Consider the following 23,463-nt stretch of genomic DNA (forward strand, 5'->3'; position numbering starts at 1 on the left):
GACAGCTCAGCCTCCAATCACTGACACACACACTCACACACACAGTTGTTGGTCTTGGACCAGTAAGTCTCACATTTAGGCAGGTTTTCAACAAATCACTTACAAATTTGCATGACAGTGCTTCCTAAATGGAGCTCCATGGTAACCCCACAGGTATTGGGTATGACTTGTAATTTACCATCACTGAGAAGCTGACATTATAGAGGAAGACTGGAAATAGGAGGAGAGAAATGAGGAATGGCGAGCTCCCCATGTGGAACCAAACTGAGGGCATTGCAGTTAAATTGTATGCAGCTTAACCATTCAGGTTTAAATGCTCAGCTTTGACAGTAACACTACTGTGCTTCTTGATGTATTTCTCCTACCTTTACATGACGGCAACGCCTTGTCCCACACCGGCTTCCCATCATGCCCCATGACACAGGTGATGGTATCCCCGCCCACTGTTGTGTAGCCGTGGTGACAGCTGTAGGAGACCTGAGATCCCAGTTTGTAGTCGTAGCCTGTCCGACTGGCGTTCATAATGTTGCCAGGGTCAAAACAAGCTTCTCTTGGTTTTTCTGTGGAGAACAGAGAGTGTTCGCGTCACAATACAATAAGAATAGCCAAACTGAATTAGAATATTACTTTAAAGAAATGAACTCTTATAATTTTTCATTATCTATTCATTTGTCAGATTCATGAGACCTCACATTAGTACAAAGTAGTGCACCACAGCCTCCCATGTGGTGCAGAAAAGGGACTGTAACAATTTGCATGGCAGTACTTATTATGAATTCATAAATTAATTTTCAGTGGAATTTAAATGTATCAGTCATGGTGGCACATTTCTAAAACATACTAAATGTTTCATGCAACCCAGTAAAGGACATTTTACTGTTCTGGTGATAATTTTGGTCCAAATTTTGTTTTAAAATTTGTTAAAATCTATTGAACCCCAATAAACACTATAATATTGAATTTCCAATATTAGATTGTCCAATACGTATTTTGCAGCCTTTGGAAGAAAAAGAAAATGATAAGGGCAGAAGTGAAGCCAGAAGAAAAAAAGACCAATAAAAGACTAAATCAGTGAAAATATGAGGAGTCAATCATGGTCAAAAACTGCCTTGGATCTTTATGACTTGGCGTTTGACCAGCTTGTTTGCTTTTCTGTGATCACCCAATATGAATGAGATATTGGGCTTGCCAAAGGGAAACAGACAGACAGAGAGACAGAGAGGAAGGTGGAGGGTAAGACAGAAGTGAAACAGGGAGATGATTAAGGCTGTATTTTAATTAGGGAGATGGCAGATGAAAGGCAGTGAATAATGACAAAAGTACAGAGGTGTGAGGTGGTGTGGGGAGACAGACAACAGAAAAGGAGATAATCTTTTTTTAATTAGAGATAAATGAGGTGAGAGAAACAAGAGAGAGAGAAAAAAAGAGTTTATAAAATTTGACAGAGCAGATCTAGTCTCTAGTCAGTCAAACAACTAAGTTCTGCACTGACTATAGCCGTGAAATCACCTCTAGTCAAGCAACATCTGTAAAACCAGGATGAGTCACAATCTGTGGAAGTAAACAACTCATGGGCTTGACATGGAACAGCATGCCCTTTCAGCTGAAGAAGACTTCTGATGTAAGGAGGAAATTAATAGGAGTAGGCAGATTAAAATATTATCCAGTGTGTACAGCAGACACTCCTGCTTTGACACATTTAACCACTACACTCAATAAACACAAAATTTAGTGACAATAATTGTTTTGTATTTTACCGTAGAAAAACTTGAAAACAGTCATGAAGTATTTTATTATAAATGTAACACAACATCGATTTGTCTGGATAAATAATCCCAATAGTGTGTCAAATTGATGTGGCATATTATTGTAGCTTTTAACTTAATTAAGTCTGTAGTGTGATTAGGTTAAAAATTATTATTACTGGTAACTACTGCTGCTACTTTATTAATGTCTGTACTATCACCATCTAGAACCAACACTACGAATACTCCACTAATATGACGATAGTACTATTACTACTACTACTAACCCTATATCACTCCTACTACAACCAGTACCACTAATGTAGTACTTCTGTTACTGTATAACCACCAGTATCTTTACTACCATTACCTGTCTGCTGCTGCTTCTACTAGCCCCACTGTGTACTTTGTATTATCATAACTGATCAATAGTTGACAGTTTAGACAGTTTTAATACTTTCTGGCAATTTTCCATGAAGATTTGCAGCTTCAATGTGACCTTGTTGCAAAATCTACATGTCACGACTCAAGGTTTTTGGATTCAATTACCTCTGTATTCGATGGCAAACCCAGACATGCCCAGTGAGGCATCAGATCTGAATGCCAGGAAGAGACTGTTACTGCTGCTCTCTATCCGCTCAGGGGCCTGGTTGCCTTGGAGACTTGCGAGTAGAGGACCATTAGAGTCTTCTCCCTCATAGATGTGCAGGAAGTCGTAACTTGGTTCCATGTTGAAACTGGGGTAAAGAAAAAAAAACACAAAAAAAGAGCAGAGAAACTAAGATTTAGGGATCTAACAAGATTGAGTGTGCTGTTTGTTTGCAATGTTTGTAGCTTGAAGTGTGTGTGTGTGTGTGTGTGTGTGTGTGTGTGTGTGTGTGTGTGTGTGTGTGTGTGTGTGTGTTTATTTGTGTTCAGATTCTCCAATTAATTCAGTGGCACGAGCCTCAAATCAAATACCTGCTTCCTTTGATGAATGACAATTAGTTTGTGTTATCTCTCCTTTAATCATCTACTAATCTTTTTAATTTCATTTTGACACATTTGACATGTTTTGTGGATGCAATGAAATGTTTGTTGTTTTCTTTGTGTTCCTCTTGAATATAAGACAATGACATATAACAAAAAAAAAATCATTTTTCATGATACTCGAGAGAAAATAAGAATGTGTGAGCCATGGTAAAACCAGTTACACACCCGACTTTATGGAAAATAATCACCCACTTGTCTTATTTTGAAAAGCAACATGGTGTGCTTTGATCTTTACGTATATCCTCAACATACATGTGCATGCGTTCATGTGCAAAACTTTGTTCCCTCTGGCAGCTTGTCCTCATCTCTCTGCACATACATGAAAACATTTGATCATGAGGATAAAACTATGCGTGTACAAACATGCACAGATATATAAACACCTTTCTCTTAGTTTGCTTTCAGAGTGTGCATTAGCTCAGTCTCCCACCTGTCTTGCCAAACCATCCTACTTTGGTGGTTGGCTGGAGTTAAATGTGTGTGTGTGGGTGTGAGAGAGTGTGTTTGCACACCCTGTCAGAAGAAATAAAGATAAAGAAGTAGCGAGACAGAGGGAGATGTATTGTGTAAGTTTAAATGTATTTATAAACTAGCAGAGAAGTACTCAAGTGAAATCTCCGAGCACTGGACTTACTATAGAGCAACATTTGTAATTTATCACCAAATACACAAAAAGCACTGCATTAATGCCACAAGCACTGGCATGAGGTAATACACAGTTCCGCAGAGAGCAGTAACTGTTTCTGGTGGTAATGCACCACACGAAGTAGCCAAAATGCCATTTTGCTTGCAGCGGTTCAGTTAAGCCTTTAGGATACACACATTTTTTGCAAGAAATGTTCAGTCAACACCACTGTGGTTTTGACATGCGTCTGGTATTTGCACTGGACTCCCTCATTTGTCCCCTTCACTTTAAGACACAAAACGACCATCATGAATTTCTGAGTTGGGCCAAAAGAGGTGCTATGTACCATTTGTCTCACAACAATATTTTTAATTTGAAAGAACTAGTTCAACATCACCAAAGTTAAAATAAGTGCATAGAATCTCTAAGTTTAAGCCCTGTGTTTATATCTGGTGCAGAATGGGCTTAACTGCACCTAAGCCCCCTTTGCACTGACAAAGCATTAGAAGATCCATGCTAATACCTTTTGCATTAGTGATACATTCTGGGTCTGAATGCTAAAGCTACTAAATGTCATAAAAAGAGCATAAAGATCTCACTGAGAAGAAATAGGATAGCACCGAAACGTCTAATACGAGAAGAGCAAAACAAGGATATTATAAGACTTGAGACCTCAATGGAAATTCAGTATTTTTACATTGAATCGGCACAGGTAGTATGTTTAAAAAACATAATATTTTGGATTATTTTCCAAATGAAGTAACAAATTCAGACCTATAAAACAAGGGTGACTTGGATGTAGGCCCTCAAACGAAATCAGGAAATGCAGTACTGCATTGTACTGTGAATAAATTCAAAGACTGATCAAGAGAGTTATTAACAGCTGGGTCAAAATGAAATCTATCTCAATATAGTTTATTAAGCAAAACTACAAAGTTAAAATTAAATAAATAATGACAAAGAAATGATACACAACATTCCCAAAACAACCAATATCAATACAACCTAATTAAATGTAAAATAAAACTGTCACACAGTTACAACAGAAGGGAATTATCTCTCCAGCTGAAAAACATGAAGCCAAAATTGGGTCATTTTTTCTCCTTTGGCAATCTGGAGAAAGTCCGCTTTGCTTTTATCTCTTTTGCTACATTTGAAGCTCAGTCTTCACTTTTGCTTTAGTCATAAGCCCCTAACCACAGTGACTTGTAAAATATTCACCACTGAGGCACAATCAGGACTTGAAGTGTAAATAAACACTGGCCTGTTACCAAAAAACAAAACATGGAAATGGTCAGAAATTCCCTTCACTCACAGATTAATTTTACTTTCAAACCCGAGGCAAGTCTAGCGTGTCTAAACAGTGCAAGAACTGTATATATGTTTGTGTGACAGAAAGCAAAAACTTTTGCATCTAAATTTTAGCTCTACAGTGATGGAGATTACCAATAGGTTCACAAGGATTACAAAGTTAAAGGACAACAAAAAAGCGTTCATTAAAGGCCATGAAGATCAAGAAAAAAAATCTAATTTTGATTTCTAAAGAGGTCATCTTACCACAAACTAATCATTTCACAACTGTAATGACTTGACTTAGAAGTAGCGTAGAAAAGACCCCAAAGTTGGTTCATGTTCACACAATGTCAGACTTTCTTTCAGTTAGATTTAGTACCTTTTTGACTTTAAGGGGTGGGGCGTCGCCCATTTGAGACGTTTGAGGTGAGTGACATCATGTGACGGTGTGCGGCGTGGTAGAGGAAAGGGTGACGTACGAGACAGCAGTCGGCAAGGACATCCTGTTACACGTTGGTTGTGCATGCATCGAGAGTGTTGTCTAAGTGCTATGTGTGATGTATCTAGTTAATGTAATTGTCAGGTTCATATTCTTAATTTATTCTTTGATCCGAACTGTTTCGGCACTGTGCTTTTGTAAAGTCAGGCATGTAATAGGAAGATGTGTATTTTTGGCGTCTGACGTTTGGAGCGTCAAGTTCCGGTTACAAAATAAGAGCATGTCCTCTCTTTATATATTAAGAGTGTTTTATTTTGAAATGTCAAAGAGGAAGTCCTCTCTTTAAGAGCATGTAAAATAAGATATTTCCTCTCTTAATAAGAGCATGTCCTCGCTTTATATATTAAGAGTGTTTTATTTTGAAATGTCAAAGAGGAAGTGGTATGTTAATATATGTCAAATAGCGGAAGTATGTGTATTTGATGGTGTTTATGGATAAGTTCATGATTGCAGAGCATTTGTTTACATTTCTGTTCCTATTGCTTGTGTATTTTGATAGAAGTCATTAAGATATGTTTGTTATTATTTCCGTGGAGAAAACTACAACCACAAGTAAATTAGCAATCAATCAAGTCTCTGTGCCTTTTTATTCCATACTCTGGAGAAACTGGTCTCAATTGGTGCTCTGGCCGACACTCCCTGTGTGAATCCGGTGATAACACAGAACCAGCGCTGAAACCAAGCTTATTCTTCATATCTCCCTTACAGGTGGATTCCACATTTCCGACAAGTGTAATGACTTTCAGAGCTTGTCCCTACACAGATTGGTTCATTGGTTACCTTAACGATCCCTAAATGTATGGTAATTAACATAAAATAGGCCAAGTTCCTGAATATACACACCTATACAGACTGTATTTGCCACAGTGAGTCACGGAGTCTACACTGGAAAATAAACTTGAACAAACACATGAGCAAAATCCATGGAGGACAATACATATTTTAATTTCTGCCAGAGGAGAAACATATTTTAGAAAATCCTTGTAGGACAACATCCATTCCCTAAATCTTTAAGTTTGCATTTTTCATGTTTTCTGAGATATTTGGACAAACTCATTAAAAGTTAATATCAGTAAAATCACTGCTTATTTTTTGTTGCAGTTGCATTCTCTCAAAATTAGGTAAAAACACATCTCATCGTTGCCCTCTTTTCTTTCTTGTTGTGTTGTTATGATCTTAATAAGTCTTCTGACAACAACAACTTCAATATCGACCAGACTGTAATGACTGTAGCATTAACTAAAAACAGGGCACGCATCATTAATGAAATGTCAGGGGTGTTTCTGCAGCCAAAGCTAAGCTCCATTTGTATTATAAAGCTCATAGACATTCTTACATGTAAGAAGGTAAGCAGACATGGATTTATAGATAAAGCACCATGTTTTAAATTTAGGTGGCCTACCTTTTGAAGATGAGAGCAATGACAAAGTCAGGGTTGACTCTGATTCTCCAGTCGCACTCTTTCCCAGGGGGGTAAGGCTGGGGGTAGTTAGGAGACAGAATGACTCCAGAAGGGCCACTGACGTTACCACCGCAGGTCGCTGGAGAGAGACAAACAGCGGGAGGAAGAGGGAGAGAAAGATGATTACACAGCATTAGGCTCGGCGTTATTTGGACAGAGAATCACCCCTGATTGACCGCTCATATAACCCCCACAGGAAGGCAGAGCGGAAGCGAGTTAGTTAGTAATGAGAAGTATGGCAGAGGTTGGTTAGGAGAGAGAGAATTACCCCTAGTGGACTGCTGATATTACCACCACAGGTCGCAGCAGAGGGTAAGAGAGCAAAAGACAGTCTGTGAGATTTAGTTAGAGAGTGCAGGGCTGGGGGTAGTTAGGAGAGAGAATCACCCCTAGTGGTCCTGTTATCCCACAACAAGCTGGAGAGCAAGAAAGATATATTGGCAAGAGAGGTAGAAAGATGCATTCAAGCAGCAATTTGGTGATGTGAAGGAAGAGTCTGAAACATGGAGAGGTGTCTTGGGGGTGGCAGGTGGGTGTGAACAGATTATCAACAGTGAAATAGAGGTAAACAAAGACATTAACAGTTGCAAATCACTCACAGACAGAGACACACTTACAGTACACTCTAGAGTATTGTGTGTGGTACTGTGCAGGGTTGTGTTTAATCTTGGGATATTTTGAACACCAGGGATTCACCACCTAAGGTGAAAGTGCAGTAGATGGAGGCACACATGAAACTAAGTGAAAATGGAGCGATGCTAAGCCCTATATTTTATCTTTGCTTGTGTAAAACATGAGGTCATTGGCAAAGAGTGAAAGGCAATACCAGGAACGAAGCACAATGCGTTTCACAGTCATGTTTACAAGGCAAACTCTGGTCTCTGTTACTGTGCTGGAGGACGTCTATACAGTGTTGGCTGATAAAGAAAGGAGAAGGCAACAGAAAAGGAAACTGTGGCATGTAATGGCAAGGTAAAAATCTGTGGTCTGTCGCTGTGAACTGGGGGTGGACAACATGCTACTTGCTGCAGGAATTTTCACTGGTTTGCGCACAATGTTTACATACCGGCTTCATCCCAGTGTATGACATCACCTCTCATCCAGGTCATTGGATAATTAAAAATGTAAACTCGACAAGATATGTCATATCCAAAAAAATACTGAACTGGATGTAGCAGTTAATCAGGGAAAAGAAATGTATGCATTTTGAATCCCAATAAAGGCATATAACTTTGCAGCAGCTAAAATAAATTGAAAAATATGAGCAGAGGAAAGTATAAACATGCTACAGGCTTGTTTTTGACTAACATATCTGAAGGCTGCACCATGAGGAAACTGAAGGGCTCTTGCTGCATTACAGATTGTATCTTTTGTTGCACCGACTGTGCTAATGCTGCATTTTCTAAAAAAAAAAAAAAAAAAAAAAAAGCCAGGTTCCAGGTCTTCAAGTCAGTTCTTTCCTTTAGTGAGGAAACAAGAGTATGACAGGGAACATAGGAGGAAAATGAAGGAAGGAAAGCACACCTGAAAGCCGGAGAGAAAAAACAAACTGCAGCAGAGTGGTGTGAATGAACTGTGGAGTGGGATGCAGAAGCTCACTGGGCTATAAGCAGCAGGAGGGCCGGATGGTGGTGATAATAGAGAAAAAGAAAAAGTATAAAAGCAGTGGATTTTCAGCGGTTTTGATATAGGACTCCAATCATAGCCACCTCCACCATAATGTGATGCTATAGCTCAAACCCCTTTTCTACAAATTCTCCTCCTGACCATATGCCTCATCATCCCAGTTCTGCGTCTGCCACTACTTGTCCATCACAGTCACACAGATGAGAATGGAATTTAGGAGGTTTTGCTACTTCATCTTGAATCTTCTGCTTGGCCACGCCAACAGAGCTCAGTGTTTATGCCAATCACAGCTTCTTTAGCATCTGCCCTGATTCTCCTTGAGCTTAAACACCATACCTCTGGCATAGAAAATAAAGTTTTTATTTATTTTTATTTTATTTAGATATGTGGGATATATTCAGAGGAGCAAATAGTGAACAATGTGCAGCACCAATAAATCTTAAAATCTTTTTCATATTTCTTCCTCAGTTTTCATTGTGCAGTATGACACAGCCTTTACCCTCATGGTGCCTCACTCAGCACTGGTCTGGCCATAATCAATTTAACCTCTAGTATGGCAGTGAGCAATCCACAGAAACTGCACACGTACCGATACATGTAGGAGGATCCGGTTGCCAGTAGAATCTGTTATCCATCCGCACACATGTGATGGTGTCTTGGCCCTGCAGCTGGTAGCCTGGATCACACTGGAACGTCATACTGTCACCTGGCTCCTTACTGTCCCCGTATCGAGAACCGTTGACAGGGATGCCTGGGTCATTGCAGGTCGTTGCTGTTGTGGCTGGAGAGCGAGAAAAAGAAAGATGTATGAATGACATAATGTTGGTGTAGAGAGAGTGAGGCATTTAGATAGATGCACTGCAACATGATAGTATTGTCAGTATTGTTTTGGGAGCAGCAGACAAAGAAGCCCAGGCATACTCTACATGTGTGTTACAGAGACTCATTGTGTCAATGACACCAACTAAATTATTGTATTCATTTTTTTTTTTTTTTTAAATTTAGTTTCCAAATGGGCAGGGTGAGTAAGAGTTTTTACGTGTGTTTCCAGCTCCCACTGCCTATTTTGGCAATAAACTGCGAATAAAATAATAAGAACTCCATGCATATTGCATATTATCCCTTTATTTATTTAATTTACATTCATTTTCCACTGCTGTCTCCACGGTGAATAATATTCAGTGCTTGTGGTATTTCTATCTCTCATCTACATCAAGAGATCACTCAAAATCAGGACTAAGGGGTGAAGACAGGAAATCAGAAAAAATAAGAATATTGGCCAATCCAAAACTGCTAAAGAATGGACAAGCCACTGTTTGAATCTTTATTATACAGCAGACTCGACAATTACTCATGAAGCATCAGATTCAGCGAAAATTATAGATTAGCAAAAATAATACTTGAACATGTCTGCATTGAAGCTGGCCTCATGAATTGCATCTGCATTGGGAAAATAAATTATCTTTTGCACCAATAATCCAAGAACTGGTGCACAGCGAAACATAGTATTATTACATTATGTCTTGAAATTTTCTAGAACAAAATAGTACTTATTCCATCAGGTTAGAGATCGGAGAGGAGGGAGAGCAGATAAAATGACAGAAATTTGTAGAAGCATCTTCCCTAAAATCACTCACTCAATAAATCCACAAACTTTGCTTTAAATAAATGAGTGTGGTGGTAAATACCATGTCCACTGCTTTAGTAAATCAGCATGGAGGTAAATATAAGGAGTCATTACCATATTAATGGAAAAACAGTGCTCTGATTAGCATGGTAGTGAGCGTAAATATTTATTGTCTTAAAAATAGGGAGAGTTGAAAAAAAATGAATGTGAGACAGATGCAGAGAGAGCAGTGAGTGTAAATATTATGGCTGGAAATATATATAAATATGTCTTAAAATGTGCTGACATTTATGTGTATTGGCATTTGTGCACTGCTGTGCATATAGATGTATATGAACTACAGAGCAAGTGGAGTCGCACAGGCTCACGCAAGAACTGAGTGGGTAACAAATGGATAAGTAAAGATGGACAAGTACAAAAATGTGTGCGTGTGTGGATCAGCTAATGTGAATAAGTAGTTGTAAAGATAAGACGTTCTTGGCTGTCTGTTATATCTCTCTCTGCCTTTTCTAACTTGGTGTACCTTTGATTTGGTGCCACAGTGGATCGAGCCTAAAAGTGGCTCCAGTGGCTCAAATAGCAAAGGCCATCTCCAAAGGGCACAACTATTGCCCAGGTTGCAGAGGGAGAAACAGCAGCAATCATTTGTGTTCACTGAACTGATAAAAGGCAAAACCCATAGAACAAATGGATCCCATTTTGCTGATCTATTAAATCTTTCACAGCAAACAACAGACTACTGTGTCAAAGAAATGCTCCATTCTACTGTTAACTAACCTGAGATGAAGCAGTGCTCGCTGTCTTGTTCTCTTCTGTGTGAAAATTGAGACACTAGTCTCCTGTGGGCTCCTTCAGTACTTAGTGTGCCTGGGTCCCAAGGTGAGATATTAAATGTGTCATTGATTATTTGGCTAAAGGTTTTTCAGAAATCCGGTTAAATGCAGCATTAATGCCAGAATAATTATCTTATAGCCAATATAAATGGGCTTCATATAATAACTAAGAAACTATATGTGTGATGAGTGCTCAGTTTGTTAATTAGCTAATTTAATTGTTAATTCAGTAATTGGTTTCTCCTCATAAATGGAAGTGTGGGAATAAAGTAGGACAGACCACCCAAATCAGGGATTTAGTAGAATCATGGAGCATTTTTTAGTTTTCTTCAGTAAATCAGTATTTCCTGTACACTGTGAACTTGAGCCTAATGATTTAGACTGAGAGATAAAGCTACTTACTGGAGAACTGTATCGAAAATCCTTGCTTGCTGATGAAATAATCTGAGTCAAACTGCAGCGTGAGGATGTTGAAAGTTGAGTGGATATCTTCAGGTAAGGCTGGACCGGACCATTCTTTCAAAAGGATCCCACCGTCTGATGGCCCAGACGGACCGTCCCAAACTCTCAGAATATCGTGGCCGACCTCAGTGTCAAACACGATGAAGTGGAGGCTAAGAAAACACAAAAATACAGCAGTTTCACCGAAAACTCCTGTCAATGAAAATAAAATGAAGCACATGCTGAGAATAGACAAACCACACGAGCAGGCACAAGTGCACACACATTAAAGTCAGTAGGAGCCACCAGGTGTTGAAAAACACAATGGTGGCATAATGACTAATGTGGAGTACTCTCCAATGCAGCAGTGGCGTTGACAGTAAAAATTTATCTCTTATTAGTGAATGTATCTAACCTGACAGTGTTTACCCCTACAGACTAGGCAGAGTGAAGGTTGTCATATGGGAGTTGTCCTATATAATGCTGTTGCTGCTATTTCTACTACTACTGTCCTGTCTTGGTTAAAACTCAGTAAGCTACTTTTTTTTTTTTATTTCTTTAAACCGTCATTCAGTTGCCATTTTTCAAGCATTTTTTGGTTAATCTCCTGCAATGCAGACAAAAAATACTGCAGCTCATTATGACAGTTATGTGTATGGTCCACTGCGTCATAATTACCTGATGGTCTTTCCTGTATCAGCCTCTATAGTCCAGGTACAGTGGAGGTTGTTGTCATACGGAGCAGGATATCCTGGAGATAGAATGCGTCCAGACACTGCTCCAGTTATATGACCTCCACATTCCGCTACAAGGACAGGAGACAAGAGGATGACGACCAATGAAATAAATGGACATACTTTATCCCTCCTTTTATTTAGCTATAAATCATATTACAAACTCTTTGCCTTAAATCCAACCTTCTCAATAACAAAGAAATCTGGAGAAAATTAGTCATTGAATTACCTTTTAATAAGGTGACCAAATAAAAAGAAAATGCTTACAAAGTCAAATCACTTCACCTTAAATGTCTCTCTGAATCCAAACTCTTAAGGAGTCTGTTTTGTATACTACTACAGAGCCTCTTACAGTGAGAGATGTTTTTCTCTCAGTTTCTCAGATCCAAAAATTGAGCTCTAAAGGGTTCAAATTTCATTCTGTCTAATTTGGTAGAGTTGGGTCTTGCTTTATTGCCATTGTTCTCAGACCTATATGCCAATCGGCCTGATGTCGAAGCCAATCTGAATGCAGCAAAGGCTACTCTGTTTCAGCTCTGATGACATCGTAGATTATAGCTGAAGTGAGAAAATAAAGGTATCTACTATGTCAAAAATGTATGACATTAAATGACAATGTATTTTTGTGGAATATGAATTTGTAGCTATAAGGAATTGTATGAAAATAGAAGCTTCAAAGCAAACATTCAGTGCAACATAAGTAAATACACCTGTGATCTCTGAAATGCAAATTGCTACACCTACAAGTTCCAGTTAGCCTAACTGTATAAATATGGTTAGAAAATAGGTTCTGAACATAAGAACTTTCTTGGTTCTGTACCTATGTGTTATGTCTATCTCCATGTTAGCATCATGGCTCCACATTCAAAAGAATTGGCAGAGCATCTGGAAAATCTAACTATGGGTGTTTAAAAAGATGGAAAATGATACAGGAAGAACAGTAATCAACTAAAAATCAGCTTAAACAGTTTCAGCAGTAATTAGAAAGTATAGATTGAGCCATTATACTATTCATCAAAGCTGCAGTGGCCATCCTAAAATTGCGCCACAGACATTGCACTGTGTTTGTGCATTTTTGGTGTGAACCTGACAAAGACTTCCACAATTAATGCATAGTTCTGACAGTGAAGCACAAAGGTGGGACTGTGATGATGATATTATGGGGCTGCATGAGTACAAAAGTGTTCAGGAGATGGCATTTATAGATGACACACTGAATGCCTGTGGATATACCAAAATACTGGCTGGCATGATGACTTGTAGTCTGCAGAAGCTTGGCAGAGGAGGAATATTCCAGTGTGATAATGATTTGAAGCACACTGCCAAACTCTTACAAGAGTTTCTAAGGAAGAAAAAAATTTCAACTATGATCCAGCCAAGAATGCCGCCTGACTTGAATCCAATAGAACACCTTTGGGGTATTTTAAAGAGAAAGTTACAGCAACAACAGAAAAATGGCAGACCATTTTTCCAGAAATGTCACATCTGTCATGCCAAGGAGGTTTGGGTCTGTCATCAAAAATAAAATTGGATATTTGAAGTGTTAAAAAAGTAAAAGATTTGAATTTCAGTAATTAGTTTTGTTGCATTGAGTTTGTCCTGCTGGGCTTGTATTTTTTTCATATAGTAAAACTAAACTGTTAGTTTTTAATTTTATATAAGAGCAACTACCCTACGGTTCAACTTAAACACAATGCAATTATGGTGATACAATTTTGAACATTTTGACAATTAAGTGATATTGTATTCACCTCTGTTGCAAACTGTAATGCTGGTGGAGGAAAATATACAACTGTTAATTATTTCTATGATTTATACTACAAATCATTTTCAGAATTAGCTTCTGTGACCAAAGCTTTATTGTTGTATGGCTTCTCCTTTATTTGAATGTGAGTAGTGGCTTTTTAATTGATAGAGTATAATGCTACTGGTGCCCATCCATCACTTCTACTTATCCTAAGGGGTTTTGTGATTGGTTGTGCTCAGATTCTCATTGGGTATTTATTTTTGTTGGAAATTAATTTATGCACTTAGTTTTCCAACAGTTTCAAATCATGCCCAACATTTTGGACCTGTTAAAACCTATCCTCTCTACAGAACTAGATTCTTTGTAGCATATTTACGTCTTTTTTCCAATCCTATTAACGTACCAGTTCGTCTCCATAGGAGGCGGCTTCTCTGCTTTGCAGTAAATTACACTGAGGTGTGAAGGTTGAGTTAAATGAGAATCAGTTAAGAAAGGCTTGAATCACTAAATCAACCTTGAATTATCCCAGCTCTTGCTATATAGTTTCAAGGTTGTTGAATAACTTTGATGGCTGTTTTCCCATAAGGATCTCCCTATAGTGTTCAAAGTTCAAGAAGAAAATACAATTTAATGCACAAGAGAGAACCGAGTTTTATGTTATTTTTGTGTTGTTTTCAGTTGAGAGAAACGAGGGAGATAGCAAGAAGCAGGGGAAAAGGCTGGGAGCAGATTTGAAATCATCATGGTAGTACAGAGTACACATGGTAGCCCACTGAGCCAGAAGATCACTGCTGATTAGGAAACAGTTTGGTATGGAGAACGCTTTATATCTGTTTGTGTAACTGTGCGTTTGTGTGAGTGAAACAGGCACCATAAGCACAGAGCTACAATCTCCAATACCATAACAAGCTCTTGCATTACCCTGGGCAGAACAGCACACAAATACACATTCACATGTGAACACAAACACAAAAGGAGTAGCAGACAATCACACAATCACACACAAGGCTAGAAACATATTTGAAAACACTTACACAGTTGTACAAAGCATGCACACACATGTATGCATACACACACACACACAGCTATACACACATGACTAGTTATTTCAGCCCCTGGTGATTATGAGCAGAAAAGGACAGGCAACTACTCTGCGATGTTTTAAGTGCGTAGAGATGGGAGGAGGCACAGACACAGAAAGAGAAAAATATGAGTTATTTAGTAAACCTGGGCAAATGACAACTGCAATTTCCCAAGATAGAGAAAAAGGAGAGAAAAACAGCCACAAATGTATGTGTATATATATATATATATATATATATATATATATATATATATATATATATATATATATATATATATATATATATATATATAGTGAGAGAGAGAGAGAGAGAGTGGCAGTGTCCCACAGATGTAGACCACCACTCTGTTTGACTCAGTGTGACAAAGAAAGTGAGAAAGATGGTATAGAAACAGCCTGAGGCAAAGATATCTCCTGATCTCCTGATCTCCATGCTAATAAACACAGATACGGGAGAGAGCCAGACAGACAGGGATGGAGGCAGAAAGACAAACACTCCAGCAGACAGACAAAGGAGAACAACACAAAGGTAGCTATAGAGGAGGTTAGCCCAGGGCTCTGCCAGCAAGTATTCTCCTGGTCGCTGGCTTACCTGAAATAAGGCAGTGACAGAGGAGCTACAAATTAATGACTGACTGCAGAGGTACATAAGGATGCAGGCACATGCACACACACACACACACACACACACAAATACACACAGACCAACAGTTTTACTCACATTCAGCCAAAAAAATGCATATGACATCCTCATTTTCACCCCATGAATACATTCACCACACACATCTATACACATGAATTCTCTTTAGTTGCCATTAGCAACCCATCATCCCACCTCAGAGAGTTCAGGTGTGCTGGCTGGTTACAAAAACCCAAGGTTTGGCTCTGCAGTAGGGAATTCCAAATTAGCATGTGCCATGACTCCATGTTTATTCAGCAAGGCAGAATTGCATGAATACAGGGAAAGTGTTTTAAGTTGTAAAATATGCAAAGCCACAAAATATTTATGGACAAGCAAGAATTATGGACTTTACCAATTCTGAATGTGCTGTAGGGATTACAAAGCTAGCTAGGAACAACACTAATAAACAAATTCTGAGTTGACGCTTCACTGGTGGTTGCTGAATGCAAGTAAGGCATCAGAGTGGCCAACTGCACATGCTGCAGTTAAAAAACACAAAGCAACTTTTGCAAGTTCCTAAGCAACAGTATAACCAGCACGTTAAAGCACCTGAATTGTGTGGCATAGTTTTCCCGAAACTAATTAAGAGCTGCCAAGTGTCAACTAAAGCTAAATCTACCCTCTGGCAGTTTACTTACCTGAAAACCTGAAAAGTACCGTATTTTGGCGACCATAAGGCACCCCGTATTAAAAGGCGCAGTCTCAGTTCCGGGTGCTATTTCTGTATTTAACACATACATAAGGTGCACCGGATTATAGAGCGCGGACATAGTAAAACATACCTGTACTAGCTTAAAACATGCATGCTAGCGTGTGTTTTAAAAAAGGCAGCGGAAGCAAAACTGAGTTCAGTTGTACTTTATTGAAGTATTTAGCAATGTTTTCACGTTGTTTTTTGATCAATCCTCATTCACAAATCCATCAAAGTCCTCATCTTCTGTATCCGAAATGAACAGCTGGACTAGTTCTCCATGGAACACGCCAGGTTCCCGCTCGTCATTGTCAGAGTCAGTCTCGTTGCCGTGCGGCTCCTCATAAATGATGCCGGCTTTGGCGAAAGCTCGAACAACAGTGCAAGCAGACACGTTAGCCCAAGCATCCGCAATCCATTCACAAATTGTGGCGTAACTCGCCCGGCGCTGCCTCCCAGTCTTAGTAAAACTGTGTTCACCATCTGTCATCCATCGCTCCCACGCCGTTCGCAACTTCACTTTGAACGCCCTGTTTACACCGATGTCCAGCGGTTGGAGTTCCTTCGTCAAGCCTCCCGGAATGATAGCAAGCTCCGAGTTCATTTGCTGCACTTGGTTTTTCACAGCGGCTGTGAGATGGACGCGCATGGAGTCACAGATCAACAGGGACGGTGACGCCAAACCCATGTTGTTTTGCATAATGCACATACCGGCACTATATACCAACTGGGGGCGTGTCCTTAGCGTCTTCTTTCACGCCCACACTTCCCCCTTTAACGTTCTCATACTGTCCTCTGTCACGTCCTCCTTTTCTCTATATAAGCAGCGTGTGGGCAGGAAATGCTGTCAGTCAGTCAAGCGGAGCTCATCAAAGTCACACAACAACATTTACGCATTTTGGAAGTCGGTGCACACATAAGGCGCACCGCATTATAAGGCGCTCCGTCCATTCTGGAGAAAATTTAAGACTTTGAAGTGCGCCTTATGGTCGCGAAAATACGGTATTCAAATATATTCTAGATGTGCCACATGAAAAAGATTTTATTTCGTTTTTGTCATTTTCACGACCTAAAATAAAACTTGATATGGAGTGCACAGCAGCAGTCACATGGCGGCTGATTATTACATCATGCTTTCAGGCAATTTTTGCAAATTACTCTAACACTTTTGTTATCTTTTAAATAAAATCTGACATGACTCTGATACACTACCAGTCAAAAGTTTGGACACACCTTCTCATTCAATGCTTTTTATTTATTTGTACTATTTTCTACATTGTAGATTAATACTGAAGATTAACACTTTTTTATTTACAACATAATTCCATATGTATTCTTTTATAGTTTTGAGATCTTCAGTAATAATCTACCATGTACAAAATAATTACACAAAAACCATTAAATGAGAAGGTGTGTCCAAACTTTTGACTGGTAGTGTATATCTTAATTGTTTTAATGTCCCTTTCTCTAGCATGTTAACGTGAGAATGCTGTAAGCCATTTTTGTTGTTATGTCAATGAGATTCTAAGCATTTTGTTGTTTTAAGAGCAGTGTGCGTAATTGTGAAGTGTTGAAAAGTTTCAAATTTTCACAGTTGCAATAAATTGTTACATCTCTTGTCACTCTCTGTGGTTCTGTGCTGAAGACTGAGGCAGAATTATCTAAAACCTGACTGCTATTCCCAGCGTAATTTTTTGGCACAATCAGTCATCCCATCACAGTTGGTGTGGGTACAATAAATGAAGGGGAAAAAAAAGTTGAATGTTTCCAGCTGGAAGTATTGCTACTGCTTTGACTGACAGAAGAGCATTCAGGCAAAGAAAATTAATTATTACAACTTCAGAAAGTAAGACAGGAGGCAGACATTAATTTTGGGTTGTAGAGCTAAGTGCATATTGTCACACTCCACAAGCTGTGTTGTCCAGAATTTCTCTTGAATAATGTGATACCTGTGTTTGTTTCTGTTTCATCCTGAATGCATTCAAAAAGCAACAATTTTCAGATGAATCAATATTGTCTTTCTATCACATCACCTTCAGTCTCTCCTGATAGAATACTCTATTTATTATGCATGCTGAGAATAGAACAGAAAGCTACGGCTTCCGTCAAAGTTTTTGGCATAAAAACACAGCGCACACCTTCAGAGTAAAGGAAGATTGTCTGGCTCGCATTATAAATTCATTACAGTTCAATCAGACAGTCTTCCTCTATGTTTGCACCTTAGCTATACAAACCCTAAAATACATAGAAGCCCTGTGGATGGAAATATGATCTCTAGTGAGAGCTTACAGTCTTGTGTGCATGAGGCCTGTTTTTACATACAGAGGTGTATTACCACCATTACAAATGTTTCCCACCGAGTGTTGAATCAGTCCCCATGAGCTCGTTTCAAAGTATTCATGTGTGTGTTGACTCAATCGCTCGTTCACTCACGCTCTCTTTTGAATCATCACACTGCAGTTCAGAAACAAACTGGAGTAGCGTCGACCGCCACTTCGCCCTGCTACATTTCTCATTGAATTGTATGAAAAAGGATATCACCCACAGGTTAGTAATACAGATCTTGTATTCCTGAATTATTGATGCACAGGGAAGACTACACGTGTTGGCATACTAACCGATACAGGAAGGAAGTGGCTTGTCCCAGACACGTCTGTCCCCGCTCAGGCAGGTCAGCGTACTGCTGCCATGGAGACTGTATCCAGGGTTGCAGGAGTACAGGACAAAAGTGTTGGCATAATGACCGTCGTCCTGGATCTTATAGCCGTAACTAGGGACACCTGGTTCCTCGCAGCGTACGAGGTCAAAACCTAGAAAGAGACACACAGACACACACAGGTATGCAGCCACATACAGATTACGGTAGATCTTTCTGTCCAAGCAGTGCAACAGTGTTGCATAAATGAACAGGGTGATTCAGTTCTGGACAAGAGGACAGAAGGTCATTCTGTTCTTGTCCTGAATCCCACTACTTCCTGCAGATATTTTCAAGTTTGAACAGGCTGTTAATGTTAAAAAACCTATGTGACAGCTGCAGTGAAAGCTTCAGGACATTTCTATGAATTCTACTCATATGCCTGTGTCAATGAAAATGTGAAAACGTATAAGCTTCCCGCTTTTCAGAACAATATGATGACAGAAGTGACGGTCGTAAGACGCGCCAGTAGTTATATTTATGGATTGAAAATATACTTGCTATATGAAACTGTGGAAACACATCAAATGATAATTTCACATCCCACATCAACAAAAATACACAGAGTCTCTGTGTTTTGAAGATAAACAATAGGAAGGCTTTCTGCCTCTAAGACGGATGGATAAACAAAGACACAACAATGTCACCAACATATTTTTCCATCCCCTCAGGTCAGCATGTTATGATGAAAACATCTTCCCTCAGATCAGGGGCATCAGAGCTGTTGTGTAATGGACAAAAAAATATGATTTGGCCACTATTAGATATTGTCTTTAGCTGTGGATGTAGTATGTTAGACAATTTATGTGATGTGACAACTCCCTGACAGCATATTCTGATCTAACTTATAAATAACTGGCACCAAAACAAGCTTAATTTCTACATATATCTTCGCTGAGTTCAACAGACTAAAACTATAGTACTGGAAAAGATGTCCGTAGGTTTCATGTTATGTTTTTCAAGTATATTTCCAAAATGCTTCCCTTTTACATCCAGCTTTTCACAACTGTCAGTTCCTTCCTGGATCCATTTCAGCAAAATAAATAGCCTACATCTCACCTCTGTCAGCCTTTCTTGTTAATGTCTTGAACAGATGTATTGTGAATTCTTATTACTCTATTAAAGTAGCCTCTAACACTGTGCATTATTGGGGCTGTTTTACTCAGCCCCTGACTCTGCTTAGGAAACCACTCCGGATCAGATGCTTCTCCTTTCTCTTGTCTAAACCATCCATCAATCTCTCTTATCTATCCATCAGCTCACCTATTGTAGCAGAACTTTGACGAAGGTGTCACCTTCTGCAGTTTAATGACTTGCAAATTGATGGGAGTCTAATGGTTTAACTGACACACAGAGAGCATCTATCTGGTATCCATGTACCATCTACCTTCATTCGTTTGTCCCTTCGTCCAGCCACTCTTCCACTCCAGATGTGTCACTTTCTCACCTTCTTTTAATGACTTACGGATAAATGCTCCTCTAATAGCCTCTTTGACTTACACAGCAGCTGGTCTTGCCTTCTTAACAGACTCTCTTTAAAGCTATTAAGACGTGTGTGTGCGCGTGTGTGTGTGTGTGTGTGTGTGGGTGTGTGTGTGTGTGCGCACGTGTGTGTGTGTGTGTGTGTGTGTGCGCGCGCGAGAGTCTGTTTCAAGCATTCATATGCTCATTTCCTTTTTTCTGTATGTTGTTCAGTTTCACTTTGGCCTTCAGGAGAAGCTACATGCAAAACTGATTGTTGGTTTCTTTTCAGCTGTCAAATATGAAAGAAATTGCTTTGTAATTTGCTGACTGAGAGACTAGTCTCCACAGATTTGTAGTACATGACACCTGGTTCTGGTATGTGACAGCAGCACTCGATATACATTTAACTGATGCACAGGACGACGCAGAAAGTATTTGAGGGGACAATCTAACACAAGATAGTCACCCCCATGATTACATCAGCAAAAATTACTCTTTGTTTTTGTGCGCATATGTAAAAGTGTGTATGTGTGTGTCCAAGAGGAATAACTCACCACCACACAAGGTAACTTACTTGTGTATGTGAGTCGGAAGCCTTGATTGGTTCCGGAGGCATTGCTGTTGAACTCCAGCCAAAGGTGATTGGACGTGCTATTCATGACTTGACCCATCATGCCATCGTGTGTAAAGTTGCCAAGGAGACGAGATGAAGTGTTTTCTCCATCATACACCTGTCAATCAAAACACAAAACCGGGGCTGCAGAACATGAATAAAAACATGAGTTAAACATGTTTCTATCATAAATGAAGGGAACATCATTGAACATGGCTGCCACGTGCACTGCTGACCTGTTCAGGGGGAAAAAAAGTAGGGCAGAAAATAATGTGGTAGGAAAAATAAAAGGGTTTTGATTCAATTTACATCAGGGTGGACCTTGCAAAGACATGGGGACGTTCACATGAAAACTGTTACTGTCACAAGTGAGCATTTATTCCAGAGTAAAGAAATAACATGTTGAGGGGGATTCGTGGTGGGTAAATAAATTGGTTACCTCACTTAAAAGGCTGTTTGCCACACTAAAAGTGACAGAGTGAGAATACTGTACAAGCTCATTTTGAAGTTCGTAGTATAATCCTTGTCTAGAACCTGTGGGAGTCAGTACATTTGAGTATCACTTTAATTTCTGTATTGGCAGAAAGGATACTGCAGCCCAGACTGAAAAATGAAAAAGTAGTTTATTCACAGCGGAGGATGTCTCCAGCAGTGATAAGTGTCCTAAATTTTTGTTTATATTTTGAAAAATTATCCTGCTAACATGGATTCATTTTACAGAGGAAACCATTAGCAAGGAATGCAGTGTGTTTCCTGGAAATCATTGATAAAAGCTACAAGTCTCAGTATGCATGTTCTTTACTGTTAACTAAATACAGCATCAAAAACATGCCAACGCCTGACAATCCGTCTTGCACATCTGAGGAGGTGAAAATAGCAGAAGCGTGAAAAGAAGAAAGTGAAGACAGATCTGATTTACAACCGTATAAAAACATCACTGAACTAGATTAATATTGCAGGACTTTGTATTTCCTTTGTTGATCAGCGTTTTCTCCTTTCCATGCGTACAAATTACGAGATCACTAAAGATGCTTGCATTGTAGCCTGACTGAAAAACTGAGTCACTCTTTTCACTGTTTGGAATATAACCTGCAACTGCATGCTCATACAGGCAAACCAAACAAGAGACAAAACAGCTGGAAACCACTTATTTCAAACGAGCACCGTGAGACATGGAGATGAACAGAGCGAAGTAATGGCTGCCAGAAAAATCTTTGCAACTTGGAAGCACAATAAAGTTGAGGAGAGCTTTCAGTTGAAGAGCCGATGTGCACAACCACTACTGTACTGTTTATATTCAAATATCCTTTCACTATATTCGAAATTTTTGTTTTCTCCAAAACTAAACGCAATGTTTTGTTTCTAGCAAATTTAACAAATTTGCTGTTCTTCTGTTGTCACAGTAAATTAACATGGAATCATACAGGCATGGCAAATGTGTGTATTGTATATTTTTGTGAAAAATATCGTTCGCAACACACAAAGCGTGCAAATGGAGAACAGAGCGGTGTGTACGACAACAAAGGAAGTTAAACAAATTGATAGATTTTGTTATTATTTAAACTTTTGAGGCCAACTTTTAAGCTCACAAGAGTTAAGTATTTGATACCAAAACACTTTGTAATACTATCACACAGCTGGGATATAAATGTGAAGTGTTCGTGCTTGAACTCTTCTTACTTACATTTGACAGCCTGTGACATTTCCACAGATTGGCGGTGACAACTCTGCAGGTGGCAGGAATGCCAAAGAAAAGGGCCAATGTACTGTTCTATCGCTACAAGTGCTACAAGTCAGCGGAGACACTTCCACTAGCTATGAGGACGTAGTTACAGTAGATTGCAGCATGTGGTTATGATGGAAAGCAAAAATATAGGGACGGACAGTGTGAAATGGTATCGGTAGCGTTGCTTCCTCATTTCCCTCCCATGTTCCTCCCCTCTCAGCTTCCCCCTAAGTGTCCCCTGGTTTTGCAACTTGCTGTCTTGTCTCCTCTCGCTTTCTCTTTCTGCCTTACTTTCCCTCTATCTTCCTCTCCTCCTCTCTCTGTTTCAGTAAAACTCTGTATGGTTAATGAAAAGCCCTGCAGCTCATAAATCAACATGTCACCATCTGCCACCCCTCCTCTCTCCGTCTGACTCTCCCTCTCTTTCTCCCATGTTCTCCTACCACCTCTATTTTTATAACAATTCCTGCACACCCCTTACTTTGTTTCTTTCTCACCCTCTCTTTTGTCTTCGGGGATGAAGTTAATCTGAGTAAATTTGGTCAAGCACTGTATTAGGTGACATTTTTAGGCAAATTGAGCTTGGTAAGCCCTTTCTTTGACAGTGCCAGGGCGAAAACATAGCCAATAGCAAGAGGAATTGTAATGAGCTCGTTCATATGTTGCAGGAGATTTTCGCCTCAAGCTGGCTGGAGCTGTCAAACAAATGGTTTCTGTTCAGAGTGTTCAGCTGCAGCAACAGGAATTAGCTCCATTACTGTTAGCCCGGGGAGTGGCATGCTAATTGCTAGCCTAAGTGGTACTTTGGGGGTTTCCTTCCAGTGCACTATGCTTTCTGCTAATT

General features: G+C 39.4%; 1 protein-coding gene across 1 annotated transcript in view; it reads right to left on the reverse strand.

Moving 5' to 3' along the window:
• LOC111576189 (CUB and sushi domain-containing protein 1-like) overlaps positions 1 to 23,463 on the reverse strand; it is a 427,486-nt gene that overhangs the window by 101,635 nt on the left and 302,388 nt on the right. Inside the window, exons 25-32 of the mRNA XM_023281752.3 lie at positions 20,855 to 21,011; positions 18,740 to 18,931; positions 11,862 to 11,988; positions 11,145 to 11,356; positions 8,872 to 9,063; positions 6,597 to 6,735; positions 2,295 to 2,482; positions 366 to 560 (exon numbers count right to left, since the gene is read on the reverse strand). Coding sequence (XP_023137520.2) covers positions 366 to 560; positions 2,295 to 2,482; positions 6,597 to 6,735; positions 8,872 to 9,063; positions 11,145 to 11,356; positions 11,862 to 11,988; positions 18,740 to 18,931; positions 20,855 to 21,011 — 1,402 coding nt within the window. The remainder of the gene's footprint in view (positions 1 to 365; positions 561 to 2,294; positions 2,483 to 6,596; positions 6,736 to 8,871; positions 9,064 to 11,144; positions 11,357 to 11,861; positions 11,989 to 18,739; positions 18,932 to 20,854; positions 21,012 to 23,463) is intronic.

Source organism: Amphiprion ocellaris, chromosome 1 (assembly GCF_022539595.1).
Source record: "Amphiprion ocellaris isolate individual 3 ecotype Okinawa chromosome 1, ASM2253959v1, whole genome shotgun sequence".
Taxonomy (NCBI): Eukaryota; Metazoa; Chordata; class Actinopteri; family Pomacentridae; genus Amphiprion; species Amphiprion ocellaris.